Source organism: Malania oleifera, chromosome 5 (genome assembly GCF_029873635.1).
Source record: "Malania oleifera isolate guangnan ecotype guangnan chromosome 5, ASM2987363v1, whole genome shotgun sequence".
NCBI lineage: Eukaryota > Viridiplantae > Streptophyta > Magnoliopsida > Santalales > Ximeniaceae > Malania > Malania oleifera.
The window spans coordinates 18530244-18552467 of record NC_080421.1 but is presented as its reverse complement, the minus strand read 5'-3'; the positions used below and the strand labels follow the sequence as shown (position 1 = coordinate 18552467).

Below are 22224 nucleotides of genomic sequence, written 5' to 3'. Positions count from 1 at the left end.
TTTGCTACGTTGGTTCATAAAACCATGGTAGCAGAGGAGTGTTTGCTAGAAGATGCAGAGGTTCAGGTCACAAAGAAGAGGCCAGAGCCTTCTAATTCTTCGTATGGGGTAGGACAGGGTAAGTGGAAGAAGAACAGTGGTGTTACGTCCCAGAATACCGCATATGTTCAACGTTGCTCTTTATGTGGTAAGACATACCATGGGCAATGTTGGTTGTCTACGGGGGCCTGTATGCAGTGTGGTAGGCAAGGACATCAGATGAGATACTGTCAGATGCAAAGGAATAGTGGAACCTAGCAGCAGCCATATAGGGGTAATACTTAGGCATAGAGTGGTGGTCAGCAAGGAGGTACGGCCCAGGCGAGAGTGTATTCTCTGACTCCAGCCGATGCTGAGAATGCAGGTAATGTTGTCACAGGTATTATTTACATGCTTTCTCATAAAGTTGTTGTATTATTTGATTCTGGGGCAACGCATTCTTTTATTTCCCGTGTATTTGTGAAACTGTGTGGATTAGAGGAGCAACGGTTAGATTATGAACTTGTAGTAGCTACACCGTCCGAGTCTGCGGTCGGGTGTGGCAGTGTAGTCCGTGAATTTCCCATTGAAATACAGGGGAGGATGCTACCAGTTGACCTTGTGGTGTATGACATGTTTGGCTTTGATAACATTGTTGGGATGGGCTGGTTGTCGTCCAGTTATGCCAGTATTGACTGCCACAGGAGAGAGGTGTTGTTCATACCGCTTGGAGAATAGGATTTTCAGTTTTTAGGATCATATGTACATTGTGCATGTGACAACCCGAATAAAAATGGAATTTAGATAATGAAGAGGAAGGGAAATGAAACCAGTAACAGAAGGAGGAAGTCAACTTCGTCGACGACATCACACTTTGGAAGGAACAACCGAGGGGGGGATCATCAGGGCTTAGTCAACGAATACATGGGATTCGTCGACGAGGGCTTAAGAGAATTCACCGACGAAGACTGAATTTTGTCGATGAAGAAATACTGAGAGGCGTTTTGAGCCGACCGAATTTCGTCGACGAGGATTGAATTTCATCGACGAAATTAATGAAGGATTCGTCGACGAATAACGTGGCTCATCGACAAATCCAGTTCTGTTAATACAAAAATCCAGATTTTTGACTTCATTGTTAAGCAAGCTCTCTTCTCTCTCGCTCTCTCTATCTCTATATCTCTCTCTCTCTCCCCTTCGGCCCTCTCTCTCTCTCTCTCCTCAATTTTGGGCTAGTTTTACGCCGGATCGACAATCCGAAGTCACCACAACGCTCCTGGGGAAGTTCTCTCCAAATTTGCCATAGCAAACCGTTGGTGAAAGCGAGTTGGAAATCATCCCTAAGTTGAGGTAAGACTTTTTAAGCCAAATTTTATCTTATGATAGTAATAAGAAATGATGTACGCGTAGAAATACTGAAGTTTAATACTAGAAGTTTTCAATTTCAGGGTATTGATCAGGAAATCCTACGAGGGTTAGACCAGAATATTTTAGGGGCTTTTTTAGTAGTCAGGTAAGGGAATAAACTAAAGTAGTTACTTCCATGCAAATTATTATTAATCATGAGTAAATTTATTTTCAGAAAAACATATGTTATATTTGTATATTATGAACGAAATGTACGTTTGGGAAATACTGTTATTATGTTGAAATGTATATGTATGTATGAGATGCCACAAAATTACGATTTTTAGAATAAGAAGTATGATTTTATATAGCATATGTGTGGCATGAATATTATTTTACGTGAAACGTATTATGATATGAAAGATTTTATCAGCAAAGTATGTTTTCAGGTATTCTGAAAAGATATGTTATGTTATGATGATTTTGATGAATACATGATAATTGATTTATTTTCAGAACTTATATACCTGAAATGATTCCGGCGCGAGGCCGTGTAATTATGTTATGTTCGACACGAGGCCGTAGTTATGTTATGTTCGGCACGAGGCCGTAATTATGATATGTTCGGCATAAGGCCGTAATTACGATATGTTCGGCACGAGGCTGTAATGATGTTATATATGATCATGTATTATATGTTATCAGAACCCGAATGTTAGTTTAGTTCAGTTCAGGGGCTCAGTACCATAGCTTATAGATCAGATGTTTATGATCATATTAGTGCTAACCACCCCACAAAGGGGTGGGAGATGGATAGTCGATGTGGCTTTCAATAGAGTGTGGACGTCCACCTGGCACTCCAGACCAGGGTGCGGCGGGCCCATCATACTTAGAGACATTTTTGACTCGATAGTGGTCGGCCAGCCATTGTCGGGTCCCGTCTTCGGGCTACACAACCCGTCATTGGGGGTAATATTTGACACCAGCTAACTATTCATCCTGGGTATGTTTTCAGTATTATTAGTATAATAGATGTTCACATATGATATGATTTATCAGCAATTATGTAAGTATATGATTATTCAGTATGTGACGATAAATGTCTACAAGTATATGAAATGTACTGTATATGTATAATTACATTAAATATTCATGCTGCCACACAGCTGTATTTAGTTTATTTCCCTTACTGAGAAGTGTCTCACCCCCGAACATTAAATGATTTTCAGACACCCAGAGAGACCGGTGGGTCAGGGCCGCCGTTGAGTGATTGGAGCTTCCCTACTAGAAGGGTAAGCGTTGAACTAGGATCGGAAGATTTTTGTTATATGATCCTAGTGTTATTTTGACTTTTTGGAGGTTGTATATAGTAACAGTATTTTGATGATATAATAAACTCTGGTATTATGTTTTATGGTTGGATGTTCGAGATTTTATACTTGCTGCTACTTAGGTTTTCGCTGTGATTGACAGGTGTTCCCGTTACCCACGGGTTCGGGTACACTCTTCCATTTATTATGTTACATTTTATATTAAGAATTTGAGGTCGTTACAATTTGGTATCGGAGCCTAGGATACTAGGGTCTGTAGACTCTAGAGTGCAGTAGTAATAATACCAGAGCATAGGATAATGGAATTTGAGGTCCGATTTTGTAGGCTAGATGCAGGACTTCCGTGATGGTTTGTATGATTTTCCTGGGGTGACGATTTCAAGAAAGTCATGGTAAACTATCGTTAGGTTAGGTATCTAGGTTGTAGGATTGAACCTTGAATTAAGATCAAGAGGATATACTATATAAGTTGAGTGATATGTATAGAGAAGGAGGTTTTGAGTTAAGTTACTTGTTTTTCAGGATGGACCTTGGTGGCAATAGTGCCCACGCCAGTGGGAGTGAGGGTGCTGGACCCTCAGGCACTGCAGGTAGTGATTCAGATGTCGTTTTACGCAACGTAGCATAACAAGTTATGGCAAAAATTGCCAGGAGTTCGAAGGAATCGGGTGGTCCATCGGCAGGCCACGGTAGTTCGATTGAGAAGTTTATTAAGATGAGTCCTCTAACTTTCTTAGGAGGGATAGATCCTGAAGTTGCTGAAAACTGAGTGCAGGAGATAGAGAAAATATTTGCAGTGCTCTAGTGTTCAGAGGAGCAAAAGTTGTTGTTTGCAACCTATAAATTAACTGGAGAGGCTGAGAGATGTTGGTCGGCTGTGAGATTGTTAGAACACTAGAGGACTATACCTGTGGAAATGACATGGGAACGGTTTAAAGAAATATTCTTTGACAGGTATTTTCCAGCCTCATCCAGGGAGGCTAAGATTGAGGAGTTTTTGAATCTGAAGCAAGGATAGTTGTCGGTACAATAGTACGCAATGAGGTTCATCGAGCTATCTCGCTTCACCCCATACATCATTCTAGATGAAGCAAAGAAAGTATGGTAGTTTGAGAGAGGCCTGAGGAGAGAAATTTATAAGCAGGTATCGATTCTGAAGTTGCAGGATTTTGTTGAGCTAGTGGATAGAGCCACTATAGCAGATATTGGTGAGTGATTGGAGGCAGAGGAGCAGAGGCAGAAGAAAAGATCCACACCTTCTGGTTCCCAACAGGGGGTTGGACGTGGTTCGTGGAAGAGAGGTGGCTATTATAGAGACTAAAGATAGGAGACCGAGAATCGCGGTTTCCAGGATGTGCAGCCATCTCCAACTTGTCCATCTTGTGGGAAGAGGCACCTAGGAGAGTGTTATGCCGGGCGAGGTGTCTGCTAGAGGTGCGGGGAGCCAGGACATATGATGAGGGAATGTCCGAAACAGATTGGTGCTACTCCTGCTCCTAGACCTACACGAGGAGGTTACCAGGCACCATGAGGAGGCCAGCAGAGGAATGTGGCCCCAGACAGAGTTTTTGCTTTGACGTCGGGCGACGCTGAGGCGGCCGGCAACGTGGTGACAGGTACGGTTAATGTATTTTCATTTAAAGATATTGCACTTTTTTATTCTGGTGCCACACACTCGTTTGTGCCCTTGGGGTGTGTTAAATTATGTGGGGCAGAAACATAATCATTAGATGTCGGGTTATTAGTGGCTACACCAACTGGGTCAGCGGTGAGATGTAGTAGGATGCTCCGTGGTTGTCCAGTTGATGTTCAAGGGAGAATTTTATCTGCTGATTTGGTGGTGTTGGATATGCACGGGTTTGATATCATCTTCGGCATGGATTGTCTAGCATCTAATTCTGTTATTATAGACTATAGTGCAAAAGAAGTGATTTTCAGACCTCTAGGGAAACCAGAATTCAGATTCACAAGGTCACAAGTGCAATCCTCACCTCAGATTGTCTCAGCCATTCAGGCGAGGAGACTGCTCCGGAATGGCTATCTGGGATTCGTGGCTTTTGTGAAGGAGATGTCAGAAAATGAATTAAAGCCTATTAATACGCCTGTGGTGAAAGAATTTACAGATGTATTCCCAGATGAATTAGCGGGTTTGCCGCCTGATCGTGAAGTAGATTTTCCCATTGATCTACTTCTAGGTACAGTGCCGATCTCTAAAGCACCGTATCGAATGATGCCGGCAGAGTTGGCAGAATTGAAAGTTCAGTTGCAGGACTTGCTTGATAAGGGTTTCATATGACCTAGTGTATCATCGTGGGGAGCTTCAGTTCTATTTGTAAAGAATAAGGACGGGTCTATGAGGATGTGCATAGATTATAGAGAGATTAATAAAGTGACAATCAAGAACAAATATCCTCTACCCCACATCGATGATTTATTTGATCAGCTCCAGGGTACATGGGTATACTCTATGATCGATCTCAGGTCAGGCTACCATCAGGTAAAGGTGAGAGCAGAGGATGTATCGAAGACGGCTTTCAGGACCAGATGTGGACATTATGAGTTTCTTATTATGTCGTTTGGTCTGATGAATGCTCCTGCGATATTTATGGATTTGATAAATAGGATTTTTCATCCATACTTAGATCAGTTTGTGGTTGTTTTTATTGATGATGTACTGGTCTATTCGAGGAGCTATGCGGAGCACGAGATACATTTGAGGCAGGTTTTGCAGATACTCAGGGAAAAGAAGTTATATGCCGAATTCAGCAAATGTAACTTCTGGCTCGAGAAAGTTATGTTTTAGGGACATGTTTTTTCAGGAGACGGAATTTCTGTAGATCCAAGCAAGATTGAGGCGGTAGTGAACTGGGCTAGACCGAGGAATGTCTAGGAGATTAGGAGTTTCTTGGGGTTAGCCGGTTATTATCATCGTTTTGTTGAGGGTTTCTCAACTTTGTCAAGACCTTTGACACGACTGACGAAGAAGAATGCTAGATTTGAATGGGACGACAACTGTGAGCAGAGTTTTCAGGAGCTGAAGAAGAAGTTAGTCACAACGCCTATATTGATCATCCCATCTGGGGGTGAGGGTTATACCATCTACAGTGATGCATCCTTGAAGGGACTTGGCTGTGTGTTGATGCAGCATGGCAGGGTAGCGGCGTATGTGTCTAGACAGTTGAAAGAGTACGAAAAGAATTACCCTACCCATGATCTTAAATTGGCTGCAGTGGTACACATGTTGAAAATTTGGAGGCATTACCTATACGACGAGCAGTGCGAGATTTTCTCCGACCACAAAAGTTTAAAATATTTCTTCACCCAGAAGGAATTGAATATGAGGCAGAGAAGGTGGTTAGATTTAATTAAGGATTTTGACTGTACTATCAGTTACCACTCAGGGAAAGCAAACGTAGTAGCTGATGCACTGAGCAGGAAGTATGGAGTATCAGCGTTGACAGCTATGGAGATCCAACATATGATCATGATGGATCTGCTGGATCTAGAGAGACTTGACATTGAATTGATAGAGAGTAATACTCTTGTATGTATCGCCAGCCTAGTAGTACAACCTACTCTGCAGGAAAGAATTAAAGCAGCCCAGAAAGAAGATCCAGAATTAGTAGAGGTGATTGACAGAGTGCACCGTGGTCAGGGAGAGGAATTATGTATTTCAGATGACGGAGCTTTACTGTTCCATTCCAGACTATGTGTTCCTGCCGATGCTGACATTCGGAGGACTATTTTAGACGAGGCTCACAGATCTTTATATACGGTTCATCCCGACAGTACGAAAATGTACAGGGATTTTCGAGAGTTTTACTGGTGGAGTGGTATGAAAAGAGAGATTGCTGAGTTTGTAGCCTAGTGTTTGACGTGCCAGCAGGTAAAAGCTGATCACTAGAGACTAGCGGGTCAGTTGCAGCCGCTATTTATCCCAGAGTGGAAGTGGAATCATATATCTATGGATGTTGTATCAGGGCTGCCGTTGACATCGCATGGTCAGAATGCGATTTAGGTGATAATAGATTGGTTGACTAAGTCTGCCCATTTCCTCCCTATCAAGATCAGCTATTCCCTCAGCCGATTGGCAGAGATTTACGTTCAGGAGATAGTTCGTTCTCATTGAGTGTCTGTATCCATAGTGTTAGATCGAGATCCACGTTTCACGTCACGATTTTGGAGGAGCTTGCAAGAGGCTCTGGGGTCTCATTTATCATTTAATATGGTATTCCATCCTCTATCAGATGGGCAAACTGAGAGGACGATACAGATACTAGAAGATATGCTCCGTGCATGTGTACTAGACTTTGGGGGTAGCTAGACTTAGTTCATGCCACTGGTAGAGTTCGCGTACAATAATAGTTACCAGTCCAGTATTGGCATGGCACCGTTTCAAGAACTATACAGTAGGAGATGTCGATCTCCTTTGTATTGGGATGAGATAGGTGAGCGGCGATTTTTGGGTCCAGAGTTGGTACAGCAGGCGTACGATAAGGTTCGGCTCATGAGGGAAAGAATCAGTACAGCTCAGAGCCGACAAAAGAGTTATGCCGACCATCGCAACAGGAATTTGGAGTTTGATGTGGATGATCACGTATTTTTGAAGATAACTCCGTTAAAAGGAGTTTTGAGGTTTGGTAAGAAGGGTAAACTTAGCCCTAGGTTTATCAGTCCATTTGAGATTTTAGAGAAAATGGGGCCGGTGGCTTACAAGCTAGCTTTGCCACCTACACTATCCAGGATACACGACGTATTTCATGTATCTATGTTAAGGAAATATGTCTCAGACCCTTCTCATATTATCAGTTATGGTGAGTTAGAGCTCAGTGATTCACTAGTTTATAAAGAGGTACCAGTGCAGATTCTGGATAGAAAGGAACATGAATTACGTAGTAAGAAGATTCCTCTATTAAAAGTTCTATGGAGGAATCATGTGATATAAGAGGCTTCTTGGGAGCTTGAGGAACAGATCAGACAGAAATATCCACAATTATTCCAAAAAGTTTAAATGTAATTAGAAAATATAAGTAAATATGTAGCTTTCTTTTGTAGGTACATATACTACTTTAGTTAGTATGTGGAATTTTAGTTTTGGAAGAAATTTTCTTTTAATATATGAAATCTTTCAGAACTTGAGTTGTAACCACGGTATTCCTCCGCCATAAAAGAGGGTAAGTAATAAAATAAGTAGACCATTTTGCCTAAGGGATGAAAAATTACGTGAGTAGTAAATTTCGAGGAAGAAATTTTATAACGAGGGGAGGATGTGACAACCCGAATAAAAATGGAATTTAGATAATAAAGAGGAAGGGAAATGAAACTAGTAACAGAAGGAGGAAGTCAACTTCGTCGACGAAGACTGAATTTCGTCGACGACATTGGACTTTGGAAGGAATAACCGAAGGGGGAATCATCAGGGCTTCGTCAACGAATACAGGGGATTCGTCGGTGATGGCTTAAGAGAATTAGTCGACGAAGACTGAATTTCGTCGATGAAGAAATACCAAAAGGCATTTTGAGCCGACTGAATTTCGTCAACGAGGACTGAATTTCGTCGACGAAATTAATGAAGGATTCGTCGACGAATGACGTGGCTCGTCGACGAATCTAGTTTTATAAATAAAAAAATCCATATTTTTGACTTCATTATTAAGTAAGCTCTCCTCTCTCTCTCTCTCTCTCTCTCTCTCTCTCTCTCTCTCTCCTCAATTTTGGGCCAATTTTACGCCGGATCGACAATCCGAAGTCACCACGATGCTCCTGGGGAAGTTCTCTCCAAATCTGCCGGAGCGGATCATTGGTGAAAGCGAGTTGGAAATCATCCCTAAGTTGAGGTAAGGCTTTTTAAGTTAAATTTGATCTTATGATAGTTATAAGAAATGATGTACGCGTAGAAATACTGAAATTTAATAATGAAAGTTTTTAGTTTCAGGGTATTAATCAGGAAATCCTACAAGGGGTTAGGCCAGGATATTTTAGGGGCTTTCTCAGGAGTCAGGTAAGGGAATAAACTAAAACATTTACTTTCCATGAAAACTATTATTAATTATGAGTAAATTTATTTTCAGAAAAACATATGTTATATTTGTATATTATGGACGAAATGTACGTTTGGGAAATACGGCTATTATGTTGAAATGTATATGTATGTATGAGATGCCAGAGAATTACGATTTTTAGAATAAGAAGTATGATTTTATACAGTGTATGTGTGGCATGAATATTATTTTACGTGAAACGTATTATGATATGAAAGATTTTGTGAGCAAAGTATGTTTTCAGGTATTATGAAAAGATATGTCATGTTATGATGATTTTGATGAATACAGGATAATTGATTTATTTTCAGAATGTAATTATGTTATGTTCGGAACGAGGTCGTAGTTATGTTATGTTCGGCACGAGGTCGTAATTATGATATGTTCGGCACGAGGCCATAATTACTATATGTTCAGCATGAGGCCATAATGATGTCATATATATTCATGTATTATATGTTATCAGAACCCGGATGTTAATTTAGTTTAGTTCAGGGGCTCGGTACAGTAGCTTATAGATCAGATGTTTATGATTAAATTAATGCTAACCACCCCATGAGGGGGTGGGAGATGGATAGTCGATGTAACTTTCAGTAGAGTGTGGACGTCCACCTGGCATTCCAGACCAAAGTGTGGCGGGCCCATCGTACTTAGAGACATATTTGACTCGGCAGTGGTCGGCCAGCCATTGTCGGGTTCCGTCTTCGGGCTGCACAACCCGTCATGGGGGGTAATACATGACACTAGCTAACTATTCATCCTAGGTATGTTTTCAGTATTATTAGTATAATAGATGTTTACATACGATATGATTTATCAACAATTATGAAAGTATATGATTATTCAGTATGTGATGATAAATGTCTACAGATATGTGAAATGTACTGTATATGTATAATTACATTAAATATTCATGCTGCCACACAGCTGTATTTAGTTTATTTCCCTTACTGAGAAGTGTCTCACCCCCGAACATTAAATGATTTTCAGGAAACCCAGAGAGACCGACGGGTCAGGGCCGTCATTGAGTGATTGGAGTTTCCCTACTAGAAGGGTAAGCGTTGAACTAGGATCGGGAGATTTTTATTATATGATCCTAGTGTTATTTTGACTTTTTGGAGGTTGTATATAGTAACAGTATTTTGATGATATAATAAACTCTGGTATTATGTTTTATGGTTGGATGTTCGAGATTTTATGCTTGCTGCTGCTTAGGTTTCCGCTGTGATTGACAGGTATCCCCGTTACCCACGGGTTCGAGTTGACTCTTCCATTTATTATGTTTTATTTTATATTGAGAATTTGAGGTTGTTACTGTGCACCATGAATCCTTTCTGCTATGCAAACTAGGAGACTATTTTTTAGGGGGTGCCAAGGGTATCTGGCGTTTGTGAAAGACACGCTAGTAAAGGAATGAGATCTAGAGATGATCGCGGTAGTGCGCGAGTTCCCTGACGTATTTCTTGAGGACTTGCCAAGTTTACCTCCAGACCGTGAAGTGGAATTTTCTATTGAGTTAGCTCTAGGTACGGAGCCTATATTGAAAGCTCCGTATTGTATGGCTCCAGCCAAATTGAGATAGTTGAAAGAACAACTTCAAGAGCTGCTATACAAAAGGTACATTCGACCCAGGGTTTCTCCTTGGGGAGCACCAGTGTTATTTGTGAAGAAAAAGGATGGGTCGATGAGGATGTGCATCGACTACCGAGAACGGAATAAGGTGACAATAAAGAATAAATATCCGCTACCCAGGATCGATGATTTGTTTGACCAACTCCAGGGCACGCAGGTTTTCTCCAAGATTGACTTACGGTCTGGGTATCACCAACTGAAGGTGAAAGCGGAGGACGTCTCAAAAAATGCATTTCGAACCAGGTATGGCCATTTTGAATTTATGGTTATGCCTTTTGGTTTGACTAATGCACCTGCAGCCTTTATGAATTTGATGAACAGGGTCTTTCATGTTTATCTAGACCAGTTCGTCGTGGTATTTATCGATGATATCCTAGTGTATTCTAGGAGTGCTGCAAAGCATGAAGTTCATTTGAGGCTAGTATTGCAAATGCTTAGGGATAAGTGGTTGTATGCTAAGCTAAAGAAGTGCGAGTTCTGGCTGGAACAGATTGCACTTCTAGGGCACGTGGTGTCCAAGGAAGATGTATCAGTGGACCCATGTAAGATTGAAGCAGTAGTGGACTGGGTGAGATCGAAGAATGGTCAGGAGGTCAGAAATTTTCTGAGTCTTGCAGGTTACTACCGTCGATTCGTGGAAGGGTTCTCTAGTTTAGCAAGTCCTTTGATGAGACTTATGCGAAAGAACGTGAGGTATGATTGGATGGATGAGTGCGAGCTGAGTTTCCAGGAGCTAAAACGGCGGCCGATCACTGCTTTAGTTCTAACTCTTCCATCCAGTGATGGTGGCTTTGTTATTTATAGTGATGCTTCGAAAATGGGTCTAGGTTGTGTTCTAATGCAGCAGGGCAAGGTTGTTGCTTACGCTTCTTGTCAACTCAAAGAATACGAGAAGAAATACCCAACGCATGATTTAGAATTAGCAGCGGTAGTGTTTGCACTGAAAATTTGGAGGCACTACTTGTACGAGGAAAGGTGTGAGATTTTTACCGACCATAAAAGTCTTAAATACTTTTTCACCCATAAGGAGGTCAACATGAGACAATGCAGGTGGCTTGAGTTGATTAAAGACTACGATTGTACTATTAGTTATCATCCAGGAAAGGCTAATGTGGTAGCCGATGCTCTAAGCCGGAAGTCTGTGGATGCATCTGTTTCGGCAATGGAGGTTCAGCATCATATCTGTATAGACCTTGAAAGGTTGAGTTTGGACGTGGTAGAAGGAAACCATTAGGTTGTCCTTGCTAGCTTGGTGGTACAGCCGACTTTACAAGAGAAGATCTGTATGGCACAGAGGGAGGATCCTGAGTTGGTTGAGGTTACGGAAGGAATTCAGAAGGGGTTGAAGCCAGATTTCAGTATTTCTGGTGATGGAATATTGAGATTTCGCAACAGGGTTTTTGTACCGAATGATGCCATGATTAAACGGGTCATTCTAGAGGAGGCACATCATTCACTCTACACTATACATCCTGGTAGTAAAAAAATGTACTGGGATTTGAAGGAATCTTTCTAGTGGTTCAACATGAAAAAAGAGATCGCCCATTTTGTAGAGCAATGCTTGACATGTCAGCAGATCAAAGTAGAGTATCAGAGGCCAGCAGGACCACTTTAGCCACTTGACATCCCTGAGTGGAAGTGGGAACATGTCTCAATGGATTTTGTGATGGGTTTACCTACGACGATGCATGGGCAGAATGCCATATGGGTTATAGTAGATTGGCTGACAAAGACTGCATATTTCATTCCAATCAGAGTCAGCTACTCTCTAAATAGGCTGACATAACTTTATGTGCAGGAGATGGTATGACTCCATGGTGTCCCTATTTCTATTGTTTCGGATCGGGATCCGCATTTTACATCTCATTTCTGGAAGAGTTTACAGGATGCCCTGGGATCGCGACTGACGTTCAGTACGTATTTTCACCCACAGAAGGATGGACAGTCAGAGAGGACTATTCAGACATTAGAAGATATGTTGCAGGCTTATGTACTGGATTTAGGTGATAGTTGGATACGATATCTACCGCTCGTTGAGTTTGCATATAACAATAGTTACCAGGCGAACATAAAGATACACCTTATGAGGCTTTGTATGGTTGTCAGTGTCGATCTCCGTTGTACTTGGATTAGGTAGGTGAGTGGCAAATACTGGGTCTAGAAATAGTTCAGCAAACCTTTGCAAAGATCGAATTAATCAGGGAAAGAATCAAAGCAGCTCAAAGTCGATAGAAGAGTTATGATGATACTCGTTGACGAGAGTTGGAATTTGAGGTAGGAGATATGGTATTCCTGAGGATCGTTCTGATGAAAGGGGTGATGAGATTCGAGAAGAAGGGGAAGCTAAGTCCTCGGTATATTGGGCCTTTTAAGATCCTTGAAAGGATAGGTTTGATTGCTTATCGAGTGGCTCTACCTCCAGCATTATCTAGAGTCTATGATGTATTTCACGTGTCTATACTGAGGAAGTACATACCAGATCCATCACACGTATTGAGTTACGAATCTCTAGAGATCAGTGATGCCTTATTGTATGAGGAAGTACTAGTGCAAGTATTGGACCAGAAGGTGCAGCAGTTACAGACTAAGGAAATACCTCTCGTGAAGGTATTATGGCGTAACCATGTAGTGGAAGAAGTTTCATGGGAATTAGAATCTGAAATACGCCAGAAGTACCCGCATTTATTCGATAGTACATAAGCATATATAGTAGTGTAGATGATATAGATTGAATGGTATGATCTTTGGGAGAGTCTTGTTTATAGATGTAATCTTCCGATGTATCTTTTGTGTAACCACGGTATTCTCCCGCCATATGTGAGGGTATGTTATGAATTTGGGCCGAAGTCAATTTGTAGGTGACGGTTAAATCTTTTGTAAATCAAGATTAGAAGAAAAGATTATGTTAGCAATTGTTAGTAAATTTTGAGGACAAATTTCTTATAAAGAGGGGAGATTGTAAAGGACCAAACCCGAAATAAGATGGGTTGGTCGACGAAGGAGTCATGTTCTTCGACGAAGTCCTTCAGAGCCTCGTTGACGAAATTCAGAGCCTCATCGATGAGCAAATACCAAGCGGGTCAGAGAAATATTCGGAACTTGGGCTCGGTGACGAAGGGATGGCTTCGTCGACAAGCTGTATGGCGGATTCGTCGATGAAGACGTCTCCTCGTCGACGAGTTGGACTTGGTCAAAGGCCCTATAAATATCCATTTTAGTTGTTTAGAAGCTAAGTTTCTCTCCAAACTCTCCCCTTCTCTTTCTACCAACTAAATTTCTCTCTCTCTAAGATTCTTTGTTGTTCGACGCCCGTTTCTAAAAACGGAAGTTCCTATGGGGATCAATGGAGGAAGTTCTACAACTTTATCGAATCATATCATTGTTTTGAGGATTTTTGGGTTTCCCCAAAAATCGGGGTAAGGATCTGATTTCAATTTCGATTGAATATTTGGATAGTAGTTGAAATTATAATAAGATTATATTCTGTGGTTTTTAGGTTTTGAGGGTCCCGGGTTGTCGATTTGGACCGTGTTCGTACAAAGTTTCATTTCGAGTTTAAGGTAAGTGGAAATTGATTACAACATCATTTTTTGAAAACTAAACCGCTAAAAAGCTAGTTTATTTTTATATGTATGATTTAACTGCTTATTTGTTAAATTCGGCCGAGTAGAAATGTCGGTTTTACGATTTTACGATTTTTGGTAAATACGAGGATTTTGGCGTATGATCTCCAAATCTTATGAAAATCACTTATTTGCATTTAAACTGTAGTAGGTGCATAAATCTTTTACTTTTCCATTTAAATGGTGGTTACTGAACTTTTTATCATTTAGCGGATTTTGGATTAAACTTGTGTGATATGTATTGAAATGGAAATGTATGAACATTCTATACTTCATATACATGAGATATGGGAACGGAGTTCTAATTTGTTATACTGAGAATGTGGAAAACAGAGGCTGGTGATACACCGAGCTGTATTAGTAAACAAAAATTGGTAAACTGAGTGGATAGGCACCGGTTTGAACCCGATGTGATTATTTGAATTTGCGAAAACTATATTTTTCTATAAATTGTATATATGATCCTTGACCCATAGCTTGTGACCAAGAGAAGTTGAAAGAAACTTCAGTAAAAGGGGTTGAAAGATACACCAGTTCGGGGGTTGAAATAAACTCCTAGGGCTAGGTACCGATGTTGGCAGTACAGTGCAACCATACATGAGAAATCGGTATGGGTACGTTAGATGGTCGACCTACGAGGAGTTAGTAAGCTTCTAGTAAAAATAAACCAAGGGGTGGTCAGACTATAAAAGATGCTCGGCTTTGTCTGCACGAACAGGACACTGCCAGAGGCAATCAGTGCACAACTCGTGCCACGGGGTAAACAGGCAAATTGTCATATCAAGTTGGAGGTGTTCTAATAATCATATGCATGATTTAAATACTTGATGTGCAGATAAATGTTATATGATACAGTATTATAAACAAATGTTACAAACATATAAGTTTGTATGAAAATGTGCATATATGCAGTCACACATTGTAGTAACACTTTCCTCCTTAGTGAGAGGTGTCTCACCCTATTATACAACTTTTATTTTCAGGTCCGTCAGTACGTCAGTCCTAGTAGCTAAAGGAACTGGGGAGATTGTATTTTGGTTTAGCTTACGTAAGCATTCAAATCATGTATTAAACTTAGATGAAGGTCATTTCTGGAGGATTGTAATAACAAGATCTATTCAATGTTTGGATTTATGTACTTATGGATGTATTAGTAAGCTCTGACATAAGTCTAGTAGAAATTCCAATGAATGTTTGTGTTTTTCCGCAACATTTACATTGTACTTATGTATAGTTTACACTCGTAGGTCCCTGTTTAGGGCGGGTTGTCTATGTATCTTGAACAGGTACAGGTATTTTGTAATTGGGTTAACGGCGTTGGTCCGTATAAAGGGTCGGGTCGCTACACAATATTTCTCAAAATGCAAAACATGAAAATTGTAAAGCATTTTCTTATCTTTCTACAACATCCTAAATCATCTGACTCGGAGGTCGGAGAGAGTTGCACAAATTACAAAGTACCATCGATTTTTGGCTTCCAATAGTCGCCCTGCAGTAAAAAAAATACCAAAAATTTATAAATTACTCAATAAAACCCAAATATTATAAATATGACACAATATTAAAATATTGAGAGTAGTTAGGTATTTAATTAAAAATATAATTCGTAATGCATGAATTAAAACACCTAATTACGCAATTTAAGCGCGTAATCAATTAATATAAGATAATGAAGAAAAGGAAAAAAAAAAAGGTACTAGGAAGCTTAATGTCTAAGCTTCTTGGAGAGAAAGTTAACAAAACAGAGAGAAAAAAAAACCCACCCCACTCTCTCTCCTCACGCTCTCTTTGTCTTTCATCTCTCTCTCTCTGATTTCGTCGGCCTAACGAACACCGATCAGAAATCAAAAAATACCGCTGTGCTCTATTCTCCGCCATCGACATTTCTACCGAAGCAGATTTGTCATAGGAGCGACGTAGGCACCACTCCTAAGGTAAGGTAACCTCTCCCCTTTTCTTCAATTTTTCCTTAAATCTTTGGCTAAATCGACGATCGGGCACCACCACAACATCTTAGTCTCAATTATCGATATTTTGGCCGGAGCAAATTTTTAATTTGGGTGTCCTAGACACCACTCCAAAGCGAGAGAGAGAGAGATTTAGGGAAATAAGAAAGTTGGTCATTTTTGGGAATTTAATTGTTTATTTTGAGTTTATGGACTTAGGAAATTTTAAAATAGTATTTTATTTGAGATTAAATTGCTTGAACTAGGGTTATTGAATTCAAGGTTTGGGTGAGCAACTTGGGTATAATTTCAGGATCCCTGCAGGCGTAGTTTAGGAAACCAGGTAAGAGAATAAATTAAGTCAGCTATTTTTTGAAATTTATTTATTGAATATATAGTATTTAATTTTGAAAATTTATTTATGAATTAATTAGTTTGGGAAAATATTGGTGTTGAACTGAGTAAAACATGATTTCATATTTAATATTATTTCGTCAGTAAAATATGTTATTTTTAGGACAAATAATACGATATAGTAATACTCACTTGTGTGGCGTGAGTATAAATGATTTTACTACAGATTTGTAATATGTCAGAATGTTTTATATTTTTACGGAATAAGCATAGTGTGACAATAGTTTTAAAGTTAATGATCAGTATAGAAATTAGGATATTTTCCAACATATTATGATATGATAATCATCGTAGATGCCGAGATATGTTAGCCGGTGTAGATGCCGAGATATGTTAGCCGGTGTAGATGCCGAGATATGTTAGTCGGCGCAAATGCCGAGATATGACAGCCGGCGTAAATGCCGAGATCAGTTTATTATGATGATATGATTCAAAAATTATGAAATAACAAATTTATTCATAGTTACGTAAAAGCTAGGTTTTATTATAGAAATATGAAAATGTTATTTACGAACAGAAATATATTATGTGAAATGTATTATATAGTATCAGAACCCGGATGGTTACTTATGTTAAGAGCACGGTACCGTAGCTAGCTAGTCAGATCGGTGTAGTAGGTATACTCACTGAGTGTCAACCCCAGTGTTTTGACGGTGTAGTAGGTTGGGCGGACCAGATTGGGTATAGCTGACAGTGCAACCACACTAGTAAGGAAGTGTGGGTCGGTGGCCGATTAGCTTAGAAGTGAGTCGGTGTAGTAGGATACCTATTGTGTTATTGACCCGCTAGAAGTGCGTGCAGTGTTGTAGGATGGGTAGGCCAGGATGGGTGGGTAATCGTGCATAGTATGTTATGTTTGACTTAACCTAGTAGGCCAACTAGGTTAGGTCTAGACTTCGAGCTATACAACCCAGATCATAAGGGGTGGAGTCATGATACACAGACATCTAGGGTACAATTTCAATATTATACATATTTAGCAAACGATTTAAAATTTATGTAAATTCATTATGATTATGCCATAAGAACATATGTATTATCAATTACAACTTACGTTATACTATAATGAAATTATTTGAAGTGTATATTTATTATATGACAAAATCATGCTACCACACACTGATATTAGTCTATTTCCCTTACTAAGAGGTGTCTCACCCTAACATTACAAATATTTTAGGAAACCCCAACAGATGAGTGGAGCGAGCTCCGTAATTGAGGTGTTTATTTTTACCCAGTAGCAGGGTAAGTAAATGAGTCGAGGACATGATGGATTTTGGGGGTTATATGTTTATATGTAGAAATAGTGAAACTTTGGTTATTGTATATATGTAAAGTGTATTTTGGTTCCACTGCTTAGGTTGTATGTATATATATAAATAGGTAAATCCCCGATACCTATGGGTTCAGGTTGACTTTGATTATATATCATGGTATCAGAGTATTATCAAAGTAACAATATAATAATATTTTTTTTTTAAAAAAATGGTTCAAAAATCAGGGCATTACATTTTGGTATCAGAGCCTAGGTTGCTAGGTTCTGCAAACTCTAGTAAACAACAGAATACAATACCAGAGTATAGGAATGGATTGTGAGGAGAATAAAAGATAGGTAGTGTGAGATATGAATCAGTTACTGTTACAGGATGAGATTGGGAATTTAGGGTTCTATCTTACGGCTTGGAGGTAGGAGTTTCATGGTTGTTTCTGTGTCTTTTCTAAGGTGACAATTTCAAAAAAATAATGGATTCTATCACCAGTTTTTGTTTATGAGTTGTAGGATTGAATCTTAAATTAGGATTGAGAATGTTATGATGAATGGTTATAGAAGAATATATTATGTATTGTAGTCTGATGAGTGTATTAGTTGGGTGATAATGATAGAGTCCTATGACTAATTGGTTCCTTTTGAAGGATGGACCCTAGGGGTAGTAGTGCCCACGCCAGTGGTGATGATGGTGCAGGCCCCTCTGATGCGGGTGGTAGTGATTTAGAAGCGATTCTACATAGTGTGGCTTAGCAGATTATGGCTGAAATTTCCTAGAGCTCTAGGGAGCAGGGAGGATCAACAACTGACCAAGGTTGCACTATAGAGAGGTTTGCTAAAATAAATCATCCGGTGTTTTCAGGAGGAGCTGATCCTTTGCTGAAAACTAGATACAGGAGATTAAGAAAATATTGGTGGTGCTTCATTGCACCAATGAAAAGAGGGTCCTATATGCCACGTATAAGCTAACAGGTGTAGCTAAGAGATATGGAACGCCGAGTCAGAGGAAAAGGCCCACACCTCCGGGATTCTAGGTAGGGTCCAACCGAGGCCCTTGGATGGAAGATAGATATGGTAGATCCTAGAGACAGAAGACTGGGAGACAGGAGATTCAAGGCGAGTAGGCATTTCAAGTTTATCTTACATGTGGAAAGAGACACCAGGGAGAATGCCAAGCAGGGAGGAATGTCTGCTACTGATGTGGTGGATTGAGTCATGTAGCACAGGACTGTCATATGCAGTATAGTACTGCTCCTACTCCCAGACCATTGGGAGGGAATATACAGGCACCCAGAGGTGGTGGCCAAAAAAGGAACACAGCTCCGGCGAGGGTCTATGTGCTGATGTCGGGATATACTAAGGCTGCAGGTGACGTTGTGATAGGTATGATTATTGCTTTATCATATAAAGTTGTTGTTTTATTTGACTTAGGTGCCACCCATTTGTTCATGTCGTTGGGATATGTTAAGATGACTGGAGTTGAGACACAGTTATTAGATACTGATTTGTCAATAGTGACGCCAACTAGATCAATAGTGAGATGTGGAAGGGTACTTAAAAACTATCCAGTGGGAATTCAAGAAAGAATATTACCAGCCAATCTTGTAGTGTTAGTCATGTAAGGATTCGATATAATATTGGGTATGGACTGGCTAACAGCTAATTACATTAGTATAGAATGTTATCAAAAAGAGGTAGTGTTCAGACTTCCAAGTGAACAAAGGTATAGATTTGTGGGGTCATGGGTGTGCACCCCACCACAGTTGTTATCTGCCATTCAAGCGAGGAGGTTGTTGTTAGACGGTTGCCATGGATATTTGGCTTTTGTGAAGGAAGTATCGGAAGGGGAAATTGAGAATATTTCGGTAATGAGAGATTTTCCTAGTGTATTCCCTGAGGATTTTTTGGGACTATCTCCTGATCCTGAGGTAGAATTTGTTATTGATTTAGTTCTAGGGACGGCGCTGATTTCGAAGGGGCCATACAGAATGGCACCGATAGAGTTAAAAGAGTTAAAAGAATAGTTACAAGAACTGTTAAATAAGGGGTTTATTCGGCCCCACGTGTCGCCCTAGGGAGCGCCAATATTGTTTAGGGAAAAGAAAGATGGGTCGATGAGAGTATGCATTGGTTACATATTTTCATATTTTCATAAGTCGGCCAAAATAGTGGGGACAGTGTAATCCTAAAATTAAGATGCCCATAAGAATGTAAGACACTAAGTGGGCAACAATTGGACTCCTATGTTCTATGGAAATTATTTATTCCTTGGAAAGTAGGGTCATCACCATAACCTGAAACCAACCATGGGAACAAGATTTCATAGGCATCACATTACCAAGTCTTCTAAAGGATCTTGTGAATCAAATAACACTTAACAGAATCATCTTTAGCAACTTACCTAGAAAAAATCATAACGATACTCGGACCTTTAGCAATCTACTATCCAAAAGGAAAATCATACATTCTAGGACCTAAAACTTTATCTTTTTGCTCTATCCTATGCGGATCCTACTTGGCAATGGAACACCAATTTAACCGTTTAGGCATTGGCTCGGTTGGGATTTGACTCGTATACAGTCTAATGTGAAATCTTCTGTTGTTGTCTGCAATTGATTGTGGCTTTTGGAGCCATCTTCAGAATCTAATCATTCTACCATTAGCAACTCTCTAATACAAATGAATATCACCCTATCCTTCCTAGTCCATTTCACACAAGATTTATGCTGCCAGACAATGTCCGATCACTGATCATAGCTGACTAAACAACTTCATTAGTATTGTATTCTATACCAAAAACTAAGGTACGTGTTTATTGCATATTTGTCCAATCACTAGAGTAAGGTAATGGTTGGCTTGAAGTCAGTATACTAGGACTTAAACTTGCCATAATTGCAATCCCTGCTTTTTATTGAGGAAATTTTTCAGCTATACTTTGATATTCAAGATTTGCCAACATAGGTTAGAAGTTGAATCTTAAAACTGTTGGAAGCAAGAAAATTTAGAAACCAATTTGATAGGAAAATGATACTTTATCCTGATTTAAAAGTGTAAGCCTATGTAATAGTTTGACATTAAAAAGGAATTGGGTAATTAGAATTTCATAGAATGTTTGGAAGCTTATATAATTTTTACTCAAATGAATCACAAAGTTATGACGAGAGTTTGAAGTGCTTTTATACATTTGATCTGATAGGCTAATGATTACACATCCTAGTCTGGGATGTCCTAGCAGGTATGGTCCTTGATGAGTATGAGTCATTATTGCAAGTTCTCTGTTTAAAAATGAGGCTAACCATTTGTGGTTATCTATTGATCATTCACCTAGTTGTTTGTTTTTAAAAGAAAATAGTACTCAAAAATCCAAATGGAGTGAGGGTTTTCTTTCTAGCTAATAAGCTCTCATATTTGACATTTTGAGTGCTTGTGAAAGGACAGAATTTGGGCACATGTTTGGGGTTGTAACAACAATGAAAGAAATATACGAGTTAACGAATTCCAAACTTTTTTATCCATAGGTAATGAATTTTTAGATATTCTTCCCAAATGATTTATTGGGGTTACCTCCAAGAGGAAATTGAATTTAATATTGATTTGGTGCTAGAAACGGAGCCTCTGTGAACTATTTCATATAGAATGACATTAACTAAACTAAAGTTATTGAGTGTTAGTACTGAAGTAAGGTGCATAAGAACATGATGTATAATTCACAATTTATGTTAGTTATCAGTTCAAATGGACTTGTTTAAAAGACTAACTCAAAACTTATTGGGTTAACGATGGATTTTACTTGGAGTTACATTCAACAAATTTTGAGGACAAAAATTTTATAAGGAGGGGAGAATGTAACGTCCCAAAAATAATTATTATAAGAGGATGTAGTGGTTTTCAAAAAATAAAAATAAATAATAATAATAATAATAATAATAAAAATAATAATAATAATAAACTATTAATTAATTAATTAAACATTATTAAGTTGAATTAATTAAATTAAATAATATGATGGTTATATAAAAATGTATAAGTAAATAAGGATAAAAGTATATGTACATAATATTAATATAAGATAATAAAGAAAATAAAAAAAAGGGTATTAGGAAGCTTAACGCCTAGAGACAAAGTTAACAGAACATAGAGAAAAAAAAACCGCCGCCCACTCTCTCTCCTCACGCTCTCATCATATTTCCTCTCTCTCTCCTCGTTTTCGTTGGCCTAACGAATATCGATCAGAAATCAGAGTATATTGCTGGGCTCCATTCTCTACCACCGACATTTCTATCGGAGAGGATTTGTCGTAGGAGCGACGTAAGCACCACTACTCGGGTAAGGTAACCTCTCCCCTTTTCTTCAATTTTTCCTTAAATCTTCGGCTAAATCGACGATCAGGCACCACCACGGCGTCTTAGTCTCGATCGTCGATATTTTGGCCAGAGCAAATTTTTAATTAGGGGGTCCTAGGCACCACTCCAAAGCGAGAGTGAAATATAGGGAATTAAGCAAATTGGTTATTTTTGGGAGTTTAATTGTTTATTTTGAGTTTATGGACCTAGGAAATTTTAAAATAGTATTTTATTTGAGATTAAATTGCTTGAATTAGGGTTT

General features: G+C 39.3%; 1 protein-coding gene across 1 annotated transcript; it reads left to right on the top strand.

The window, feature by feature from the left end:
• Nucleotides 1-11654: 11654 nt before the first annotated feature.
• LOC131155871 (uncharacterized) lies at nt 11655-19643 on the top strand. Its single transcript, XM_058109320.1, has 4 exons — nt 11655-11844; nt 18841-19002; nt 19051-19169; nt 19383-19643. The coding sequence occupies exons 1-4, from the start codon at nt 11655-11657 to the stop codon at nt 19641-19643; spliced, it is 732 nt and encodes a 243-aa protein (XP_057965303.1).
• Nucleotides 19644-22224: the final 2581 nt, after the last annotated feature.